At 41.5% G+C, this 20,846-nt stretch overlaps 2 protein-coding genes across 3 annotated transcripts; both read left to right on the top strand.

The window, feature by feature from the left end:
* The first annotated feature begins 320 nt into the window (after positions 1 to 320).
* On the top strand, positions 321 to 4,158 carry LOC145660411 (uncharacterized). The gene is made up of 5 exons (XM_081725372.1): positions 321 to 601; positions 693 to 1,037; positions 1,169 to 1,267; positions 1,390 to 1,424; positions 1,587 to 4,158. Exons 1-5 carry the CDS (start codon positions 352 to 354, stop codon positions 1,692 to 1,694), a joined length of 837 nt encoding a protein of 278 aa, XP_081581498.1. The 5' UTR covers positions 321 to 351; the 3' UTR covers positions 1,695 to 4,158.
* A 7,434-nt stretch (positions 4,159 to 11,592) lies between these two features.
* On the top strand, positions 11,593 to 15,684 carry LOC145660407 (uncharacterized). Of its 2 annotated transcripts, XR_014126763.1 has the most exons (7): positions 11,593 to 11,678; positions 11,780 to 12,127; positions 12,219 to 12,563; positions 12,695 to 12,793; positions 12,916 to 12,950; positions 13,113 to 13,288; positions 13,828 to 15,684. XR_014126763.1 is itself a non-coding variant. In XM_081725363.1 (6 exons), the coding sequence occupies exons 1-6, from the start codon at positions 11,639 to 11,641 to the stop codon at positions 13,218 to 13,220; spliced, it is 975 nt and encodes a 324-aa protein (XP_081581489.1). In that variant the 5' UTR covers positions 11,593 to 11,638; the 3' UTR covers positions 13,221 to 15,684. The 2 variants fall into 2 exon arrangements, 1 of the variants encoding a protein (XP_081581489.1); XM_081725363.1 differs by having other exon boundaries at positions 13,113 to 15,684.
* The last annotated feature ends 5,162 nt before the right edge of the window (positions 15,685 to 20,846 follow it).

Here is a 20,846-nt window from a genome sequence, read left to right on the forward strand (position 1 = left end):
CATCCATTCAGACAACACAAAGCCTCTTTTTCTGTTGAACAGTTGAACAAGGCACTGATTCATTAGATTTTACTATCTCACTGTCTAAACAGGAAAAATGTTTAGTGATTTTTTCACTCTTTGCCTCTTCATAACTGGTAAGTCATATTTAAAATAAACAATATGTTTATGCTACAATCTACCTGTTAAGTACATGGTACATATAAATACCTCATGTATTTTAACCATTAAACATTTCCTTTTTTTCTCTCCAGTTAAAACTTCTACAGTCAAAAACTTCAAGTACAAACAGTTAGGCAGGGAATTAGTGTGGAAATGAAATGTGGCCAAAACATAGTGAAAGACAGAAAAATGCATTTAGTTTGGTATAAGATGAGTTTAGGAAAGGTGCCTCAGTCCATTATGAGAACAGTTGAGGATGGTACAAAGCACATATTTGCTCCAGCATTTGACAATGACCACTTCAATGTTTCTCAAAGTGAAGAAATGTTTGACCTCATTATTAATGAAGTCTCAGAAGATGACATTGGAACATATTTCTGTGGAACAGTGAAGGCAAATGTTATAGAGTTTGCATGTGGGACCCTTCTGCTATTTGAAGGTATCTGTGTGCACAGGTTTACTGTTCTGCTTCTTTTTTTTCTTTGGCCTGATTCATGGTTCTCTCTCATTACTTGCTGTTTTTTTTCAAGCTGAAAAGATCAAGCGGCAGCTTCAGACTGACATGGTTTTCAGGAACAGAGAATATTCTACAGTCCAGTGTTCACTACATGTTGTTAATGAGAGTTGCACAGAAGAACACAGTGTCTACTGGTTCAGACATGGCTCAAACAAATCTCACCCAGGAATTATTTACAGTCATGGCAACAGGAGTGATCAGTGTAAGACAGACTCTGATGCTGGATCTCTTACACGGACTTGTGTCTACAACCTTCCTAGGAGTTACACAAGACATTCTGATGGTGGAACTTATTACTGTGCTGTGGCTGCATGTGGGGAAATACTCTTTGGAAATGGAACTAAAGTTGATGTTGAAGGTATGAATTTTGATAAAACAGGAGATATCCCAGAATAATGAAATAACAACTACATTGCATAGTTTTAGTTAGAGGGCACCTATGCTCCTACATTGTGTGATATTGATCCACAATATTTTTCATGATTTCAGAATATAATCTCTGGATTGTTATTGCACTGGCAACATCCAGTATATTTAATGTTATTATGGTAGTTTTGGTTGGAATTCTATTTAAAAATCAACAGAAAGGTACGTTTTCTCTTTCATTACTGCTACTGTGTAACAATCTGATAAATGTAAACACTTACTAAAGGTAAGTATTAGTAGGTTATTACCAGGAATATTACTAATAGTCCTATTTTTTCATAAAGGTGCTTCCAATTACAATCAAACTCACATAAATCAGGTAACTGGGTAATCTGTTATGCAAATTCATGCGTTCAATTTCTTAATAATATACATGGATCTGTCCACAATAATGGATTTGTACAAAATACAGAATTATATTTTTATCTCTGTGTGTATTTTGTCCCATGAATAGTTTGTAACGGCTCTTGTTCTCCCTCAGGCTGAGGACTTTGATGTGTCAAATTACACGGCTGTGAGATTTACACAGAAACCTTTGCGATATCCAGAGTCAAAGACAGTCCAGATGTTGATATACAGATTAAAGTGAAGTGAATATCCATCAAAATCATCACCAACATGGACATGTATCTCCAAATTTTAAGAAAGCTTAATGATGTGAGTCAAGTTCTTTGAATGGTTCATGTAAACAACTACATTACAGCTTCAAACCTAGCTATAAGGTAAATAAACTTGTAGCCCATTGTGAGAAACTGTTATCAGGGAGTAACTATCATTTTAAGGAGCCTCAACTGTGGTATGCAGAAGTGGTATGCCAAAGTGTGCCTAGACTGCACAGAGAACTGAGGCTCAGCCAAAGAAGAAATGTTGCTCTGTGAAATCTTTACCAGATATTCATGAAACCACACCCTGAATGAACTCTGATCTTACTTTTTGGTGCTTTGATATATTGGAACAACTTTACTAAAACTATAAATTTTTACTGCATTGCACAAGTAAGTTTAATATGAGATTAATTTAATGTGTGAGTACTTACCCAGTAAACCTAAATAGCAAGCTAAAAATCCATGATGTCAACTGAAACATACAAGCATATCTGACAATTTTTGCAACATTCAGAAAACACTTGCAGTACTGTGTATTTTTTGCTAAACACACTTTGCAAATTATTCTGCCTGTTATTGTTGTTTTCACAGGTAATGTGTTTTCTGATAAAATTTACACAAAGCAACAGAGGTATGATATGATGCGTAAAATTCCCACATTAGGGTCAAACATTTGATAAGGTTCAGTGTACTTCTAACTAACATGCAAGATGACCAACTATAGCGTGTGAGCAGGTCATCTGAGGCTGAGACTACTACTTCTTATCATAAGATAAATGAACATTATCACCCACATTAGAGAAATACAGCTAAAAAAACACATCTGATTTTACCTTACTTTGTGGAGTGACAGAAAGGGTAGTCTGGCAAAACAATCATATAGGATCTTTTAAAAATGGAGAATAATATGAATCAGCTACAAATGTGGCCTGTGTACCTTTTGGCCAGTAAATTTATGTGAAGCGATTTTAATAACTACCATTATATTTAGTTTTGGTTTAATTTTCTTTTCTTGCCTTTCTCTATTCACTACTAACCTACATCCACAGTTTCACACACCATTTTAATATTAATTATTATATCAACTAATGCCATCTAGCAGGCTTGAAGAGATGGGTAATTCAATTTTATTCCAGTTTAGGTGGGTCAGGGCTCTGACTCTAGTGTTAGCCAAAACCAATCGTTATTAGCATAATGTAGAATAAAGCTTCATTTTTACACTAGATTGATTCTACTATTTACTTTCAAGAACATCATCATAAATACAACACTTCTAACCTCACTACATCATAACCTTAACCAGAAAAGTGAATAAATAATAGGTTCACTGGAACACTAACATTATACGTGTAATGGCAATGGTGTAGGGGCAAGACTCGCTAAACTGTCTAACAGCCTGTTGATGGGAAGTATCATCTATTTATGGTAAGACAAATTAATGTTCTACAGTAGTGTCTACAACTTAAACATTAACATGAACATTACCCTTGTCATTGTTTTGTGTGTCACCGTTGCATCAATCACAAGAAGTCTGCGATTCAAAGACAAAAAAGAAAAAAGGAGGTGGAGTTTATTAGTTTGAAATTGAGTTTGGCAGGGCAGTTGATGCTACATTTTGCCATTTTTAGTCCTAGTGAGTGAATTTGTGGTTATATTTTACAATGGTTTTATTCAAAGTTCACCAGGACTAATGAAAAAAGCCCAAGGGCTACAGCCCCATAGCCAGAGCCTAGGTAGACCACTGGCTGTATGGTTAGCAATATATTTCAAAATGAGTTATATGAGCATGTTCAAACTGAGGTGGTGTGTCGGGATGAAGTGTCGTCCCTTGAGGAGTTGATTTGCATGATGATTTGTTTCAACGATATTCTTAAAGTATGACAATAGAAGCCCAATGTCCCACTTGCAAGAGCTCTGGAGTTAGTATTTCCTCTGATAGTGATCTATTTAATTCCTCATTATTCTGCCTTTATTTTCATCTTTTACCTCAACACAGGTTACATTTCATTTTATGCACTTTGTCATTTATGAAGTATATTTATATTAACTAAATTTTTATCTCGTTATTTAATATTTTGCTTTATTCCTTTACATTTAGTTTTCTATTTAAATCAACAAAATGTATTATTTTATATTTGGTGAAAACATTCCCAAGTTGATAAATATCTCTGTCACAGTTGGCCAGCCATCCAGCAGGAGGGACACACCCACTCCTGCTAGGGCTCACACCACTCACCTGCACCACTCTCAATCACCTGCTTATTAATTGTTTTCACCTGTTCCCCATTTGCTTCTCCACCTATTTAAACCCACAGGTCCCAGAAGCTAGCGCTGCACATTAGCGGACTACGGATCAGAGAGTCTTCGTGAAAAAGGATTCTTTTGGGGTTTTTTTTGTTTCATCAGTGCTTCTCTTAGTTATTCTCTTATGAATAATAAAGAGCATTTCCTTGCTACGCTGCCTCTTGCTTCCTCTGTGCTGTCTGCATCACACTCCTTGAGATACCTAATCATATCCAGAAGTCTATGTGAAGCACTAGAATTGTCACGATGTTTGAAAAGTGCTATACAAATAAACTTACCTCACCTTGCCTTGATGTTGTTTCAGATCAGATGTTTTCTTTCCCAATTAATGTTTTGAATTAGACTCTTTGAATTCACTCTTCTAGCTCTCCTAAATTCTGGTGAAGCCAGCACTTTCATAGATGAGAACTTAATGCGAGAACTACACATTTCCTGTATACTCCTCTTTCATCCTATGAATATTAGAAACATTGACAGCAGACCTGTTGGTAAGGGCTATATTCCTCATAACATAATCACCCTTCACAATTTGAAACCTGATCATTTTTATCACATTTACCCAAATGCATTGAACATCAACCACAAAATCCAGTGGTCTCATGGTCTGCTAGAGTAAGCATGACCTGAAAGGTAAAAATCACTGACCAATCTTTCTCTCAAGTTCAAGTTTGGTTTATTTGTCACGTGCATAGTCATACACGGTATAACTCGCAGTGAAATGGTTTGAGAGTGCTCTGTCCAAACTGAGGGAAAAAAAAAAACGGGTGCATAAGGAAATATATAAAATATATATAACAATGTATGTACAATATAAGTATAATATGTATATATACACAATGTACAATGTATATGTGGATATATGTATGTACACAATGTACAATTTCAGCTTACAAATTTACAGATTTACAGTCACATGGTGGTGGTGGTCCCCACAGTTTATCAGTTTCCCTAATTCAGGGCCCGAATGGCCTGTGGGAAGAAGCTCCTCTTCAGTCTCTCTCTATTGGTCTTCAGGGAGCAAAATCCCTTCCCTGACCTCAACAGAGAGAAGAGGCTATGGTTGGGATGGGTGGGGTCCTTCACAATCCTCCTGGCCTTGGTCTGGCACCGCTTGTAATAGATGGTCTGCAGGTCAGGAAGTTCCGTATGAGTGATGCGCTCTGCTGAATGCACCACCCTTTGGAGTGCTTGTCTGTCCTGCTTGGTGCTGTTCCAAAACCAGACTGTGATGTTCCCCATGAGGATGCTCTCGATAGTGCAGGTGTTGAAGTTCTGCAGTACCTTGGAGGGCAGTCTGAAGTCCCTTAGGCATCTGAGGTGGTAAAGACGCTGACAAGCCTTCTTTGCCAGAGAGTTGGTGTGGCGGCACCAGGACAGGTCCTGCGAGATGTGAACCTGAAATAATCTACTCTCTCCACCATGGTTGCATTGATCCTCACAGGTTGGTAGTGCCGCTCCTGCTTCTTGCTGCAGTCCACAATCAGCTCCTTTGTCTTGCTGACATTTAAGAGGAGATTATTTTCCTGGAACCAGTTTTCCAGGTGTTTAATCTCCTCCAGGTAGGCCCTCTCATCGTTGTCCCAGATCGGGCCCATGACGACGGTATCGTCAGCAAACTTGACAATGATGGTAGAGCTGGAAGTGGCTGTGCAGTTGTAGGTGCACAGTGAGTATAGCAGGGGGCTTAGGACACAACCCTAAGGAGCTCCAATGCTGAGGGTGAGGGTGGATGAGACACAGTTGCCCACCTGTACTGATTGTGGTCTGTCTGTTAGGAAATTGGAGATCCAGTCACACAGGGATGTATGCAGTCCTAGATCCTCCAACTTAGTAGTGAGTAGAGAGGGGATGATAGTGTAAAATGCTGAACTGTAGTTGACAAACAGCATTTTAACATAATTACCCCTCCCTTTGTCCAGGTGGGTCAGTGTGGTGTGGAGCAGATGTGCAATTGCAGCATCAGTGGAGCGGTTGCGACAGTATGCAAACTGCAGAGTCCATGGCGGCTGGCAGTGAACAGGTGATGAAGTCTCTGACTAGCTTTACAAAGCACTTCATCACGACTGATGTGAGGGCAACAGGGCGGTAGTAATTGAGGACGGAGGGTCGAGGTTTCTTCGGGACGGGGACGATGGTGGATCGCTTGAAGCTGGATGGGATGGTACCGAGCATCAGGGAGAGATGTCGGTGAATACTGGGGCTAGCTGGTCGGCGCAGGCTTTGAGGACTCTCCCGCCGATACCGTCTGGTCCCGCCGCCTTCCTGGTATTCACTCTTTTGAACAGTCTCCTCACATCACTCTTCGTGATGATCAGAGGGCGCTGTTCTATGGTGGGCTCTGCGCATGCGCCATTGGCTGTGTCGATAGCACCATTTCCATTGTTAGCATTTGCGCTGTTAGCACTAGTGCTGTTAGCATTAGCGCTGCTAGATGTAGCCTCGAAGCGACCAAATAATGGGTTTAGCTCGTTTGCCAGAGACTCATCCGCACTCATCATTCTGGAGGGTGCGCTCCTGTAGTCCGTGATCGTCCGTAATCCCTGCCACAGGGATCTAGAGCCACTCTGCTGGAACTGTGTCTCTAGTTTCTTCCCGTAGCGCCGCTTCGCCTTTCTCACCGCCCTGCGCACTCCGTATGCTGCAGACTTGTACTCGTCCGTGTTCCCGCTGAAGATGCCCGCATTGTAGGCAGCAGTACGAGAGTTCAGAGCCTCATGGATGGTTTTGTCCACCCAGGGCTTCTGGTTGGGAAACTTCTTGATGGTGGCTCTTGGAATCATGTCGTCCACCAGTTTCCCAATAAAGCCCACTACTGCCTCCATAAACTGGCTGACATCATCAGTGCTGCGCCAGAACATGTCCCAGTCTGCGTCATCCAGAGCATCCTGCAGAGCAGTCACCGACTGGTCTGTCCAACACACGACCTCCCTCTGAACCGGTGCTTCCTGTATCAGCCTTTGTTTATGTTTTGGTAGGAGGAAGATGGCGGCGTGGTCCGACTTGCCAAACGGTGGATGAGCTAGTGCCTTGTAGCTGTCCTTGTATGGGGTGTAGCAGTGGTCAAGTGTCCTATTTCCCCTGGTGGGGAAGGTTACATGCTGGTAAAGGTTGGGCACTACACGCTTGAGGTTAGCGCTGTTGACATCCCCCATCATGATAAGTGCAGCATCCTGGTGTTGTGCCTGAAACTATGTGAGAGCCTCATGAAGTTCACACAGTGCAGTGTCCATGTTGGCCTGAGGTGGGATGTACACGGTATTGATGATGATCGAAGTGAACTCCCAAGGAAGGTAGAAAGGACGAAACTTGAGGGCGAGCAGCTCCAGGTTGGGTGAGCAGGAGCGGGCGAGAGTAACAACATTGGCATTGTTGCACCAGCTGTTGTTTACCATCACACACACTCCACTGCCTCTTGACTATGCTGAATCTGCCATTCTGTCCATGCGGTGAATCGAGAAGAACTCGGCCGGCTGGATGGCGTGGTTCAGTACCGCAGGGTTCAGCCACGACTCGGTGAAGCAGAGGAGGTTGAAGTCCCAAATGTCCCTCTAGAACTTTATCCTAGCCCGGAGGTCATCGAGCTTGTTGTCCAGAGATTGGACATTGGCTAGCAGGATGCTAGGTAAGGGAGCTCGGTGTGCCCGAGCCCTCAGCCTGTTCCTGACGCTGGCTCGCTTCCCTCGAGGCCTTTTCCTCGCGTCACGTCCTTTGTTCTTCCTCAGGATCTACGTCGGCCATCTTAGGTCCGGGGTTAGAGACGGCTTGAGGTGAGTGCTATGTAGATTAAGAGAAATAAGAGCATCTCTGCTGTATGTGATACGCATTGTGGTGTAGAGGGAAGGGCTGCGGAAAAAACAGGGGTAGCGAAAAAAGTGCCCGGTGTGGCCGGAGCAGTCATGACGGCAGCCGATCTCACCGGCGCCATCTTCTCTCAACCTATGTGGATTTCAGGGATGGCTTTACAAAACCAAAGCCACCCAGCACCCACATCAACCCTGGAATTTTCAGTTGATCTCAGTGCAAATACAATTCTTATTAGGGCTAGTTCAGTACAATCTGAAGCCACTTTGAGTACCTGCCTATACTGCATGGAATCTCCACTGAAAAGTGGAGAAGGGCCAATTCCAAGAAGATTACATCTCCTTCCTGGATTACATCTGAGGGAATAGAGATGGATGACCACATGTTAGAGGCAGTGCACTCATGACCCAAAATGGTCTCTGTGAAAGCACTGTAACACTTCCCTTTTTACCACAGGTCCATCAGTTTTTACCACAGGTCCATCCACAGTTTCATTTGTATTGCTGTTCCTCTCACTTCCATGTTGCACAGAAAGAAGTTGGACTGGAGCCCTGAGTCAGAGAAAGCGTTCTCCATGTTGACAGAGGTTCAGAATGGCCCCTCTTCTCAAGACCCTGGATTCCTCTACACCATTTATGGTGAAGGTGGACATCACTGTGTGTTGTCCTAAAGACAAGCTGAGGTAGGTGAGTTCAAGCTTCATCTACAGAATCCTCAAATGGAATTGATAATATCAACTCAATAATATCAACTATCTATTTACTTTCACAGTACAACATCCTGTCTGGCCTCAGCACAGTTAATGCAATAATACTGTGGGACCAGTAGCTTTTACCAATTTCCAGTCTTACACTTTACCGTATCTACTCATCTTTATAGCTTGCGCTCGCTCTCCAACATGTTGCCTCTCTCGCACAAACGTACTTGCTTTATTACTGCTACCACTCTGTGACGTGTTAACTTATAGCTGCTTATTATCAAATAAACACTCTAATACTTTAAACACTTTATTTATTTCTCCACATTTTCCCAGCAAATCCATTGGCCTTGCTTTCCATGCAATACTCTGCTGTGCACCATGCATCTTCTTCCTGCTAAAATGATACATCATTCACCTTCTTTCAGGCAATGTGGCCTTATTAAATGCTTTTCAGGAATCACTTGACCCAAGGCCTGTTTTCCCATTGCACTCATCCAATGGCATCCTTTTACTCTAAGGAACTCATAGCTAACCGCTCCACCATTTGTGGAGTTCACTTCCTCCCTGATTTCATCAGTAGTGCAACTGTTTTTATCACTACGTCATTCAATCCATAAAAAATCAACTCAAGAGTCACCTTTGCACATTTAAATTACTCAACTAAGATTGTCAGTGGTATCCCCAGCACTCCCATCCAATACCATGCTATACTACATAAACAATGCAGCCTATTCCTAATAGATTTATTCAGAATCCTCTACAGCCTCTCTACTACTGTAATTAGGACCTCATACACACATTAGTTAGTGGCCATCTAATATGAGACAGTATGCCAAACTGGAGACACTACCACCACAATTTCAATTTGCTTGTAAGATATGATTACTCAGTACTATTAATAGCCTTCAACAATTCTGCCTTTAGCCCTACAATCTGCTCTTTAGCATTTAGTGCTGCACTGTACCATCTACCTAAACTCATGTCACTTCTCCTTCCATAATTTCCTGCACAATTATTAGACTTCTATATTTGTTAGATTTAACCTTCATCCTTGCCCATCTAAGATTATCATTTATCTTCCCTAGCAACCACCAGGTACACAGCACAGTAGTTGTCAGCATTGTCATGTCTTCCATGTATGCCCTAACCTGAGGTAACCAGAAGCCATCGTGTAGCCTCTCCCACCTACAACCCACTTCAGGGCTCTTATTATTACCTCCATCTCCACTCTAAACAGTAACGTGAAATGATACAACCAGCCATCATGCCCATTTCCAATCTCAGCCAGGATGTAACTAACTCTGCTGTATTAGAACAGAACTGAATATCCTAAAAATATGCTTTACCAGTAGTAATTTTATCTGGAACCTGTAAGAATCCACACATTTTCCATAAGAGCTGAACCATAAGAACCATAAGAGCATAACCATAAGAGCAGTTCCATAAGAACTGAACCAAATGTGTTAGCTATATATAGGAAAACCACATGTAGGTGCCTATCCTATTGCTTTGCTGCCTGAATCAGATGCCAGATCATACTACTATTCTCCAAACAACCTGCAGATCCAGAAATGCCTGATACTGACATATCACTTTATTTGTCTTCAAGTATACTGCCAGTGTCCACACTGTCACACTAATTTCAACGTTACCATCCATATTAAGAAGACTTATAGGCTGAAAATATTCTATACCCATGGAATCCTTTTCTTTTGGAATAAGGATACATCCTTCTCTTCTCCACGCTTGTGGAATAATCCCTTTCTTCCAGATTATGACCATCAACATCCACAAAAACTTCAAGACCTCAGGTCCCTTTTTAAATACCCGATACGGAGCTCCATTAGGTCCTTGTGCAGAAACTGCCTTTTCATGACGCACCACATCTTGAACCTCCCTCCACTTTGGTGGGCTAACATCCATTTACTACTCTATTTAACCCCTGATTGGAATATGTAGTGGCAACTCCATCTCCTTTTCCTTATTGTTATCTGTATAAACACCCTCAAAATACTCCTCTGATGAACTTTTTCCAGCTTTTCAGATCGCTTATTCTCCTCACTAAATAAGATCTTCACATAATTGAAAGAGTTCCTAAAGAAGGCTGCACTAGCACATTCCTCTCTTTCTGTAGTGTATTAATACCTTCTTTCCTCTTCAGTACATGCCTTCATTGCTTTCTAAGAGACCTTAATTCCTGAATTCCCGACTGTTTCTACATGTCATCTTGACTACAGTATACATTGTCCCTTTTCTTTTTCCTGTAACATACCAAATCTTGCCATTCCATATTCATAAATAACCTTTATGAATACATTTTACTTACCTACTCACGATCACAGCATATATGAGAACCCTTTACAATCATCTGCACTTAAACATGAAGGTTTCATAAAATGTGTCCATTCATCACATAATCTAATATTGTATACAGTCAGTATGTCTGCTATGGCCTTCATGGTAGAACTACTCATTTTTTAAATACTCTGAAATCTGAAATACTGTATAGATCCATATACACTAATATAAATCAACTATTGGTAGACATGGTTGGGGTTTATTTTGTTATATAATTATAAATTTCAATTACATCAATTTAAATTGGTCAAAATGATCATCTTGGTAATTCAGGTTAGAGTGTAATATATCAATGAACTAGAATACTGTTGAAATACAGGGATCAATGATGATGCCCAGAAGTGCAAAAATAAATAAGCTCTCTCAAACAACGAAAAGTGCAACAAACAATAGAGTTTGTTAGTCAAAATCAGTGTAAAACAAATGACTATTGATTTGCATGTTAAACATGTTAATACATTAATACCCTGTGTTAAATTTAACCAAATTATTTGAGCTGAAGGTTCCATGTGACAGCACTATAGAACAACTTTTTAAAATATTTTCTTTGCCTCATTTTGACTCACCTCTTTACTATAGCAGCACTGCAATACACCATCTGTAATATGAAACCACAACATAGTATTTCCTCAAAACTATTGGACCAATCAAATGAGCTCACAACTTCTATAAGCTTAAAACATCCATTCACATAACACAAAGCCTCTTTTGCTGTTGAACAGACAAGGTATTGAGTCACTAGATTTTACTATCTAAACAATAGAAATGCTTAGTATTTTTTTCACTCTTTGCCTCTTCATAACTGGTAAGTCATATTTTGAATAACCAATATGTTTATGCTACAGTATCGGCTGCATATAAGTAACATGCATTCTAGGCAATAAACACTTTTTTTTTACTCTCCAGTTAAAACCTCTACAATCACGGAGCTTCAGGTACAAACAGTTAGGCAGGGACATAGCATGGCAATTAAATGTGACCAAAACAAGGTCAAAGATAGCAAAGGTATTTTCATTTGGTATAAGATGAGTTTAGGAAAGTTGCCTCAGCAGGTTGTGAGAATAACTGAAGATGGCACAAAACACAGATTTGCTTCAGCATTTGACAATGGCCACTTCACTGTTGCTCTGGGTGAAGAAACGTTTGACCTCAACATTAATGAAGTCTCAGAAGATGACATTGGAACATATTTCTGTGGAACAGTGAAGGCAAATGTTATAGAGTTTGCATGTGGGACCCTTCTGCTATTTGAAGGTATCTGTGTGCACAGGTTTACTGTTCTGCTTCTTTTTTTTCTTTGGCCTGATTCATGGTTCTCTCTCATTACTTGCTGTTTTTTTTCAAGCTGAAAAGATCAAGCGGCAGCTTCAGACTGACATGGTTTTCAGGAACAGAGAATATTCTACAGTCCAGTGTTCACTACATGTTGTTAATGAGAGTTGCACAGAAGAACACAGTGTCTACTGGTTCAGACATGGCTCAAACAAATCTCACCCAGGAATTATTTACAGTCATGGCAACAGGAGTGATCAGTGTAAGACAGACTCTGATGCTGGATCTCTTACACGGACTTGTGTCTACAACCTTCCTAGGAGTTACACAAGACATTCTGATGGTGGAACTTATTACTGTGCTGTGGCTGCATGTGGGGAAATACTCTTTGGAAATGGAACTAAAGTTGATGTTGAAGGTATGAATTTTGATAAAACAGGAGATATCCCAGAATAATGAAATAACAACTACATTGCATAGTTTTAGTTAGAGGGCACCTATGCTCCTACATTGTGTGATATTGATCCACAATATTTTTCATGATTTCAGAATATAATCTCTGGATTGTTATTGCACTGGCAACATCCAGTATATTTAATGTTATTATGGTAGTTTTGGTTGGAATTCTATTTAAAAATCAACAGAAAGGTACGTTTTCTCTTTCATTACTGCTACTGTGTAACAATCTGATAAATGTAAACACTTACTAAAGGTAAGTATTAGTAGGTTATTACCAGGAATATTACTAATAGTCCTATTTTTTCATAAAGGTGCTTCCAATTACAATCAAACTCACATAAATCAGGTAACTGGGTAATCTGTTATGCAAATTCATGCGTTCAATTTCTTAATAATATACATGGATCTGTCCACAATAATGGATTTGTACAAAATACAGAATTATATTTTTATCTCTGTGTGTATTTTGTCCCATGAATAGTTTGTAACGGCTCTTGTTCTCCCTCAGGCTGAGGACTTTGATGTGTCAAATTACACGGCTGTGAGATTTACACAGAAACCTTTGCGATATCCAGAGTCAAAGACAGTCCAGATGTTGATATACAGATTAAAGTGAAGTGAATATCCATCAAAATCATCACCAACATGGACATGTATCTCCAAATTTTAAGAAAGCTTAATGATGTGAGTCAAGTTCTTTGAATGGTTCATGTAAACAACTACATTACAGCTTCAAACCTAGCTATAAGGTAAATAAACTTGTAGCCCATTGTGAGAAACTGTTATCAGGGAGTAACTATCATTTTAAGGAGCCTCAACTGTGGTATGCAGAAGTGGTATGCCAAAGTGTGCCTAGACTGCACAGAGAACTGAGGCTCAGCCAAAGAAGAAATGTTGCTCTGTGAAATCTTTACCAGATATTCATGAAACCACACCCTGAATGAACTCTGATCTTACTTTTTGGTGCTTTGATATATTGGAACAACTTTACTAAAACTATAAATTTTTACTGCATTGCACAAGTAAGTTTAATATGAGATTAATTTAATGTGTGAGTACTTACCCAGTAAACCTAAATAGCAAGCTAAAAATCCATGATGTCAACTGAAACATACAAGCATATCTGACAATTTTTGCAACATTCAGAAAACACTTGCAGTACTGTGTATTTTTTGCTAAACACACTTTGCAAATTATTCTGCCTGTTATTGTTGTTTTCACAGGTAATGTGTTTTCTGATAAAATTTACACAAAGCAACAGAGGTATGATATGATGCGTAAAATTCCCACATTAGGGTCAAACATTTGATAAGGTTCAGTGTACTTCTAACTAACATGCAAGATGACCAACTATAGCGTGTGAGCAGGTCATCTGAGGCTGAGACTACTACTTCTTATCATAAGATAAATGAACATTATCACCCACATTAGAGAAATACAGCTAAAAAAACACATCTGATTTTACCTTACTTTGTGGAGTGACAGAAAGGGTAGTCTGGCAAAACAATCATATAGGATCTTTTAAAAATGGAGAATAATATGAATCAGCTACAAATGTGGCCTGTGTACCTTTTGGCCAGTAAATTTATGTGAAGCGATTTTAATAACTACCATTATATTTAGTTTTGGTTTAATTTTCTTTTCTTGCCTTTCTCTATTCACTACTAACCTACATCCACAGTTTCACACACCATTTTAATATTAATTATTATATCAACTAATGCCATCTAGCAGGCTTGAAGAGATGGGTAATTCAATTTTATTCCAGTTTAGGTGGGTCAGGGCTCTGACTCTAGTGTTAGCCAAAACCAATCGTTATTAGCATAATGTAGAATAAAGCTTCATTTTTACACTAGATTGATTCTACTATTTACTTTCAAGAACATCATCATAAATACAACACTTCTAACCTCACTACATCATAACCTTAACCAGAAAAGTGAATAAATAATAGGTTCACTGGAACACTAACATTATACGTGTAATGGCAATGGTGTAGGGGCAAGACTCGCTAAACTGTCTAACAGCCTGTTGATGGGAAGTATCATCTATTTATGGTAAGACAAATTAATGTTCTACAGTAGTGTCTACAACTTAAACATTAACATGAACATTACCCTTGTCATTGTTTTGTGTGTCACCGTTGCATCAATCACAAGAAGTCTGCGATTCAAAGACAAAAAAGAAAAAAGGAGGTGGAGTTTATTAGTTTGAAATTGAGTTTGGCAGGGCAGTTGATGCTACATTTTGCCATTTTTAGTCCTAGTGAGTGAATTTGTGGTTATATTTTACAATGGTTTTATTCAAAGTTCACCAGGACTAATGAAAAAAGCCCAAGGGCTACAGCCCCATAGCCAGAGCCTAGGTAGACCACTGGCTGTATGGTTAGCAATATATTTCAAAATGAGTTATATGAGCATGTTCAAACTGAGGTGGTGTGTCGGGATGAAGTGTCGTCCCTTGAGGAGTTGATTTGCATGATGATTTGTTTCAACGATATTCTTAAAGTATGACAATAGAAGCCCAATGTCCCACTTGCAAGAGCTCTGGAGTTAGTATTTCCTCTGATAGTGATCTATTTAATTCCTCATTATTCTGCCTTTATTTTCATCTTTTACCTCAACACAGGTTACATTTCATTTTATGCACTTTGTCATTTATGAAGTATATTTATATTAACTAAATTTTTATCTCGTTATTTAATATTTTGCTTTATTCCTTTACATTTAGTTTTCTATTTAAATCAACAAAATGTATTATTTTATATTTGGTGAAAACATTCCCAAGTTGATAAATATCTCTGTCACAGTTGGCCAGCCATCCAGCAGGAGGGACACACCCACTCCTGCTAGGGCTCACACCACTCACCTGCACCACTCTCAATCACCTGCTTATTAATTGTTTTCACCTGTTCCCCATTTGCTTCTCCACCTATTTAAACCCACAGGTCCCAGAAGCTAGCGCTGCACATTAGCGGACTACGGATCAGAGAGTCTTCGTGAAAAAGGATTCTTTTGGGGTTTTTTTTGTTTCATCAGTGCTTCTCTTAGTTATTCTCTTATGAATAATAAAGAGCATTTCCTTGCTACGCTGCCTCTTGCTTCCTCTGTGCTGTCTGCATCACACTCCTTGAGATACCTAATCATATCCAGAAGTCTATGTGAAGCACTAGAATTGTCACGATGTTTGAAAAGTGCTATACAAATAAACTTACCTCACCTTGCCTTGATGTTGTTTCAGATCAGATGTTTTCTTTCCCAATTAATGTTTTGAATTAGACTCTTTGAATTCACTCTTCTAGCTCTCCTAAATTCTGGTGAAGCCAGCACTTTCATAGATGAGAACTTAATGCGAGAACTACACATTTCCTGTATACTCCTCTTTCATCCTATGAATATTAGAAACATTGACAGCAGACCTGTTGGTAAGGGCTATATTCCTCATAACATAATCACCCTTCACAATTTGAAACCTGATCATTTTTATCACATTTACCCAAATGCATTGAACATCAACCACAAAATCCAGTGGTCTCATGGTCTGCTAGAGTAAGCATGACCTGAAAGGTAAAAATCACTGACCAATCTTTCTCTCAAGTTCAAGTTTGGTTTATTTGTCACGTGCATAGTCATACACGGTATAACTCGCAGTGAAATGGTTTGAGAGTGCTCTGTCCAAAATGAGGGAAAAAAAAAACAGGGGTGCATAAGGAAATATATAAAATATATATAACAATGTATGTACAATATAAGTATAATATGTATATATACACAATGTACAATGTATATGTGGATATATGTATGTACACAATGTACAATTTCAGCTTACAGATTTACAGTCACATGGTGGTGGTGGTCCCCACAGTTTATCAGTTTCCCTAATTCAGGGCCCAAATGGCCTGTGGGAAGAAGCTCCTCTTCAGTCTCTCTCTATTGGTCTTCAGGGAGCAAAATCCCTTCCCTGACCTCAACAGAGAGAAGAGGCTATGGTTGGGATGGGTGGGGTCCTTCACAATCCTCCTGGCCTTGGTCTGGCACTGCTTGTAATAGATGGTCTGCAGGTCAGGAAGTTCCGTATGAGTGATGCGCTCTGCTGAATGCACCACCCTTTGGAGTGCTTGTCTGTCCTGCTTGGTGCTGTTCCAAAACCAGACTGTGATGTTCCCCATGAGGATGCTCTCGATAGTGCAGGTGTTGAAGTTCTGCAGTACCTTGGAGGGCAGTCTGAAGTCCCTTAGGCATCTGAGGTGGTAAAGACGCTGACAAGCCTTCTTTGCCAGAGAGTTGGTGTGGCGGCACCAGGACAGGTCCTGCGAGATGTGAACCTGAAATAATCTACTCTCTCCACCATGGTTGCATTGATCCTCACAGGTTGGTAGTGCCGCTCCTGCTTCTTGCTACAGTCCACAATCAGCTCCTTTGTCTTGCTGACATTTAAGAGGAGATTATTTTCCTGGAACCAGTTTTCCAGGTGTTTAATCTCCTCCAGGTAGGCCCTCTCATCGTTGTCCCAGATCGGGCCCATGACGACGGTATCGTCAGCAAACTTGACAATGATGGTAGAGCTGGAAGTGGCTGTGCAGTTGTAGGTGCACAGTGAGTATAGCAGGGGGCTTAGGACACAACCCTAAGGAGCTCCAATGCTGAGGGTGAGGGTGGATGAGACACAGTTGCCCACCTGTACTGACTGTGGTCTGTCTGTTAGGAAATTGGAGATCCAGTCACACAGGGATGTATGCAGTCCTAGATCCTCCAACTTAGTAGTGAGTAGAGAGGGGATGATAGTGTAAAATGCTGAACTGTAGTTGACAAACAGCATTTTAACATAATTACCCCTCCCTTTGTCCAGGTGGGTCAGTGTGGTGTGGAGCAGATGTGCAATTGCAGCATCAGTGGAGCGGTTGCGACAGTATGCAAACTGCAGAGTCCATGGAGGCTGGCAGTGAACAGGTGATGAAGTCTCTGACTAGCTTTACAAAGCACTTCATCACGACTGATGTGAGGGCAACAGGGCGGTAGTAATTGAGGACGGAGGGTCGAGGTTTCTTCGGGACGGGGACGATGGTGGATCGCTTGAAGCTGGATGGGATGGTACCGAGCATCAGGGAGAGATGTCGGTGAATACTGGGGCTAGCTGGTCGGCGCAGGCTTTGAGGACTCTCCCGCCGATACCGTCTGGTCCCGCCGCCTTCCTGGTATTCACTCTTTTGAACAGTCTCCTCACGTCACTCTTCGTGATGATCAGAGGGCGCTGTTCTATGGTGGGCTCTGCGCATGCGCCATTGGCTGTGTCGATAGCACCATTTCCATTGTTAGCATTTGCGCTGTTAGCACTAGTGCTGTTAGCATTAGCGCTGCTAGATGTAGCCTCGAAGCGACCAAATAATGGGTTTAGCTCGTTTGCCAGAGACTCATCTGCACTCATCATTCTGGAGGGTGCGCTCCTGTAGTCCGTGATCGTCCGTAATCCCTGCCACAGGGATCTAGAGCCACTCTGCTGGAACTGTGTCTCTAGTTTCTTCCCGTAGCGCCGCTTCGCCTTTCTCACCGCCCTGCGCACTCCGTATGCTGCAGACTTGTACTCGTCCATGTTCCCGCTGAAGATGCCCGCATTGTAGGCAGCAGTACGAGAGTTCAGAGCCTCATGGATGGTTTTGTCCACCCAGGGCTTCTGGTTGGGAAACTTCTTGATGGTGGCTCTTGGAATCATGTCGTCCACCAGTTTCCCAATAAAGCCCACTACTGCCTCCATAAACTGGCTGACATCATCAGTGCTGCGCCAGAACATGTCCCAGTCTGCGTCATCCAGAGCATCCTGCAGAGCAGTCACCGACTGGTCTGTCCAACACACGACCTCCCTCTGAACCGGTGCTTCCTGTATCAGCCTTTGTTTATGTTTTGGTAGGAGGAAGATGGCGGCGTGGTCCGACTTGCCAAACGGTGGATGAGCTAGTGCCTTGTAGCTGTCCTTGTATGGGGTGTAGCAGTGGTCAAGTGTCCTATTTCCCCTGGTGGGGAAGGTTACATGCTGGTAAAGGTTGGGCACTACACGCTTGAGGTTAGCGCTGTTGACATCCCCCATCATGATAAGTGCAGCATCCTGGTGTTGTGCCTGAAACTATGTGAGAGCCTGATGAAGTTCACACAGTGCAGTGTCCATGTTGGCCTGAGGTGGGATGTACACGGTATTGATGATGATCGAAGTGAACTCCCAAGGAAGGTAGAAAGGACGAAACTTGAGGGCGAGCAGCTCCAGGTTGGGTGAGCAGGAGCGGGCGAGAGTAACAACATTGGCATTGTTGCACCAGCTGTTGTTTACCATCACACACACTCCACTGCCTCTTGACTATGCTGAATCTGCCATTCTGTCCATGCGGTGAATCGAGAAGAACTCGGCCGGCTGGATGGCGTGGTTCAGTACCGCAGGGTTCAGCCACGACTCGGTGAAGCAGAGGAGGTTGAAGTCCCAAATGTCCCTCTAGAACTTTATCCTAGCCCGGAGGTCATCGAGCTTGTTGTCCAGAGATTGGACATTGGCTAGCAGGATGCTAGGTAAGGGAGCTCGGTGTGCCCGAGCCCTCAGCCTGTTCCTGACGCTGGCTCGCTTCCCTCGAGGCCTTTTCCTCGCGTCACGTCCTTTGTTCTTCCTCAGGATCTACGTCGGCCATCTTAGGTCCGGGGTTAGAGACGGCTTGAGGTGAGTGCTATGTAGATTAAGAGAAATAAGAGCATCTCTGCTGTATGTGATACGCATTGTGGTGTAGAGGGAAGGGCTGCGGAAAAAACAGGGGTAGCGAAAAAAGTGCCCGGTGTGGCCGGAGCAGTCATGACGGCAGCCGATCTCACCGGCGCCATCTTCTCTCAACCTATGTGGATTTCAGGGATGGCTTTACAAAACCAAAGCCACCCAGCACCCACATCAACCCTGGAATTTTCAGTTGATCTCAGTGCAAATACAATTCTTATTAGGGCTAGTTCAGTACAATCTGAAGCCACTTTGAGTACCTGCCTATACTGCATGGAATCTCCACTGAAAAGTGGAGAAGGGCCAATTCCAAGAAGATTACATCTCCTTCCTGGATTACATCTGAGGGGATAGAGATGGATGACCACATGTTAGAGGCAGTGCACTCATGACCCAAAATGGTCTCTGTGAAAGCACTGTAACACTTCCCTTTTTACCACAGGTCCATCAGTTTTTACCACAGGTCCATCCACAGTTTCATTTGTATTGCTGTTCCTCTCACTTCCATGTTGCACAGAAAGAAGTTGGACTGGAGCCCTGAGTCAGAGAAAGCGTTCTCCATGTTGACAGAGGTTCAGAATGGCCCCTCTTCTCAAGACCCTGGATTCCTCTACACCATTTATGGTGAAGGTGGACATCACTGTGTGTTGTCCTAAAGACAAGCTGAGGTAGGTGAGTTCAAGCTTCATCTACAGAATCCTCAAATGGAATTGATAATATCAACTCAATAATATCAACTATCTATTTACTTTCACAGTACAACATCCTGTCTGGCCTCAGCACAGTTAATGCAATAATACTGTGGGACCAGTAGCTTTTACCAATTTCCAGTCTTACACTTTACCGTATCTACTCATCTTTATAGCTTGCGCTCGCTCTCCAACATGTTGCCTCTCTCGCACAAACGTACTTGCTTTATTACTGCTACCACTCTGTGACGTGTTAACTTATAGCTGCTTATTATCAAATAAACACTCTAATACTTTAAACACTTTATTTATTTCTCCACATTTTCCCAGCAAATCCATTGGCCTTGCTTTCCATGCAATACTCTGCTGTGCACCATGCATCTTCTTCCTGCTAAAATGATACATCATTCACCTTCTTTCAGGCAATGTGGCCTTATTAAATGCTTTTCAGGAATCACTTGACCCAAGGCCTGTTTTCCCATTGCACTCATCCAATGGCATCCTTTTACTCTAAGGAACTCATAGCTAACCGCTCCACCATTTGTGGAGTTCACTTCCTCCCTGATTTCATCAGTAGTGCAACTGTTTTTATCACTACGTCATTCAATCCATAAAAAATCAACTCAAGAGTCACCTTTGCACATTTAAATTACTCAACTAAGATTGTCAGTGGTATCCCCAGCACTCCCATCCAATACCATGCTATACTACATAAACAATGCAGCCTATTCCTAATAGATTTATTCAGAATCCTCTACAGCCTCTCTACTACTGTAATTAGGACCTCATACACACATTAGTTAGTGGCC

Source organism: Electrophorus electricus, chromosome 13 (genome assembly GCF_041902795.1).
Source record: "Electrophorus electricus isolate QZ-2024a chromosome 13, ASM4190279v1, whole genome shotgun sequence".
NCBI classification, from domain to species: domain Eukaryota; kingdom Metazoa; phylum Chordata; class Actinopteri; order Gymnotiformes; family Gymnotidae; genus Electrophorus; species Electrophorus electricus.

Bases quoted from the DNA above. Each gene is read 5' to 3' on its own strand.
- LOC145660411 (XM_081725372.1), top strand. From the start codon at position 352: ATGCATTTAGTTTGGTATAAGATGAGTTTAGGAAAGGTGCCTCAGTCC. The intron at 602-692 runs GTATCTGTGTGC...TTTTTTTTCAAG, and splicing joins GACCCTTCTGCTATTTGAAG to CTGAAAAGATCAAGCGGCAG. The intron at 1,038-1,168 runs GTATGAATTTTG...TCATGATTTCAG, and splicing joins AACTAAAGTTGATGTTGAAG to AATATAATCTCTGGATTGTT.
- LOC145660407 (XM_081725363.1), top strand. From the start codon at position 11,639: ATGCTTAGTATTTTTTTCACTCTTTGCCTCTTCATAACTG. The intron at 12,128-12,218 runs GTATCTGTGTGC...TTTTTTTTCAAG, and splicing joins GACCCTTCTGCTATTTGAAG to CTGAAAAGATCAAGCGGCAG. The intron at 12,564-12,694 runs GTATGAATTTTG...TCATGATTTCAG, and splicing joins AACTAAAGTTGATGTTGAAG to AATATAATCTCTGGATTGTT.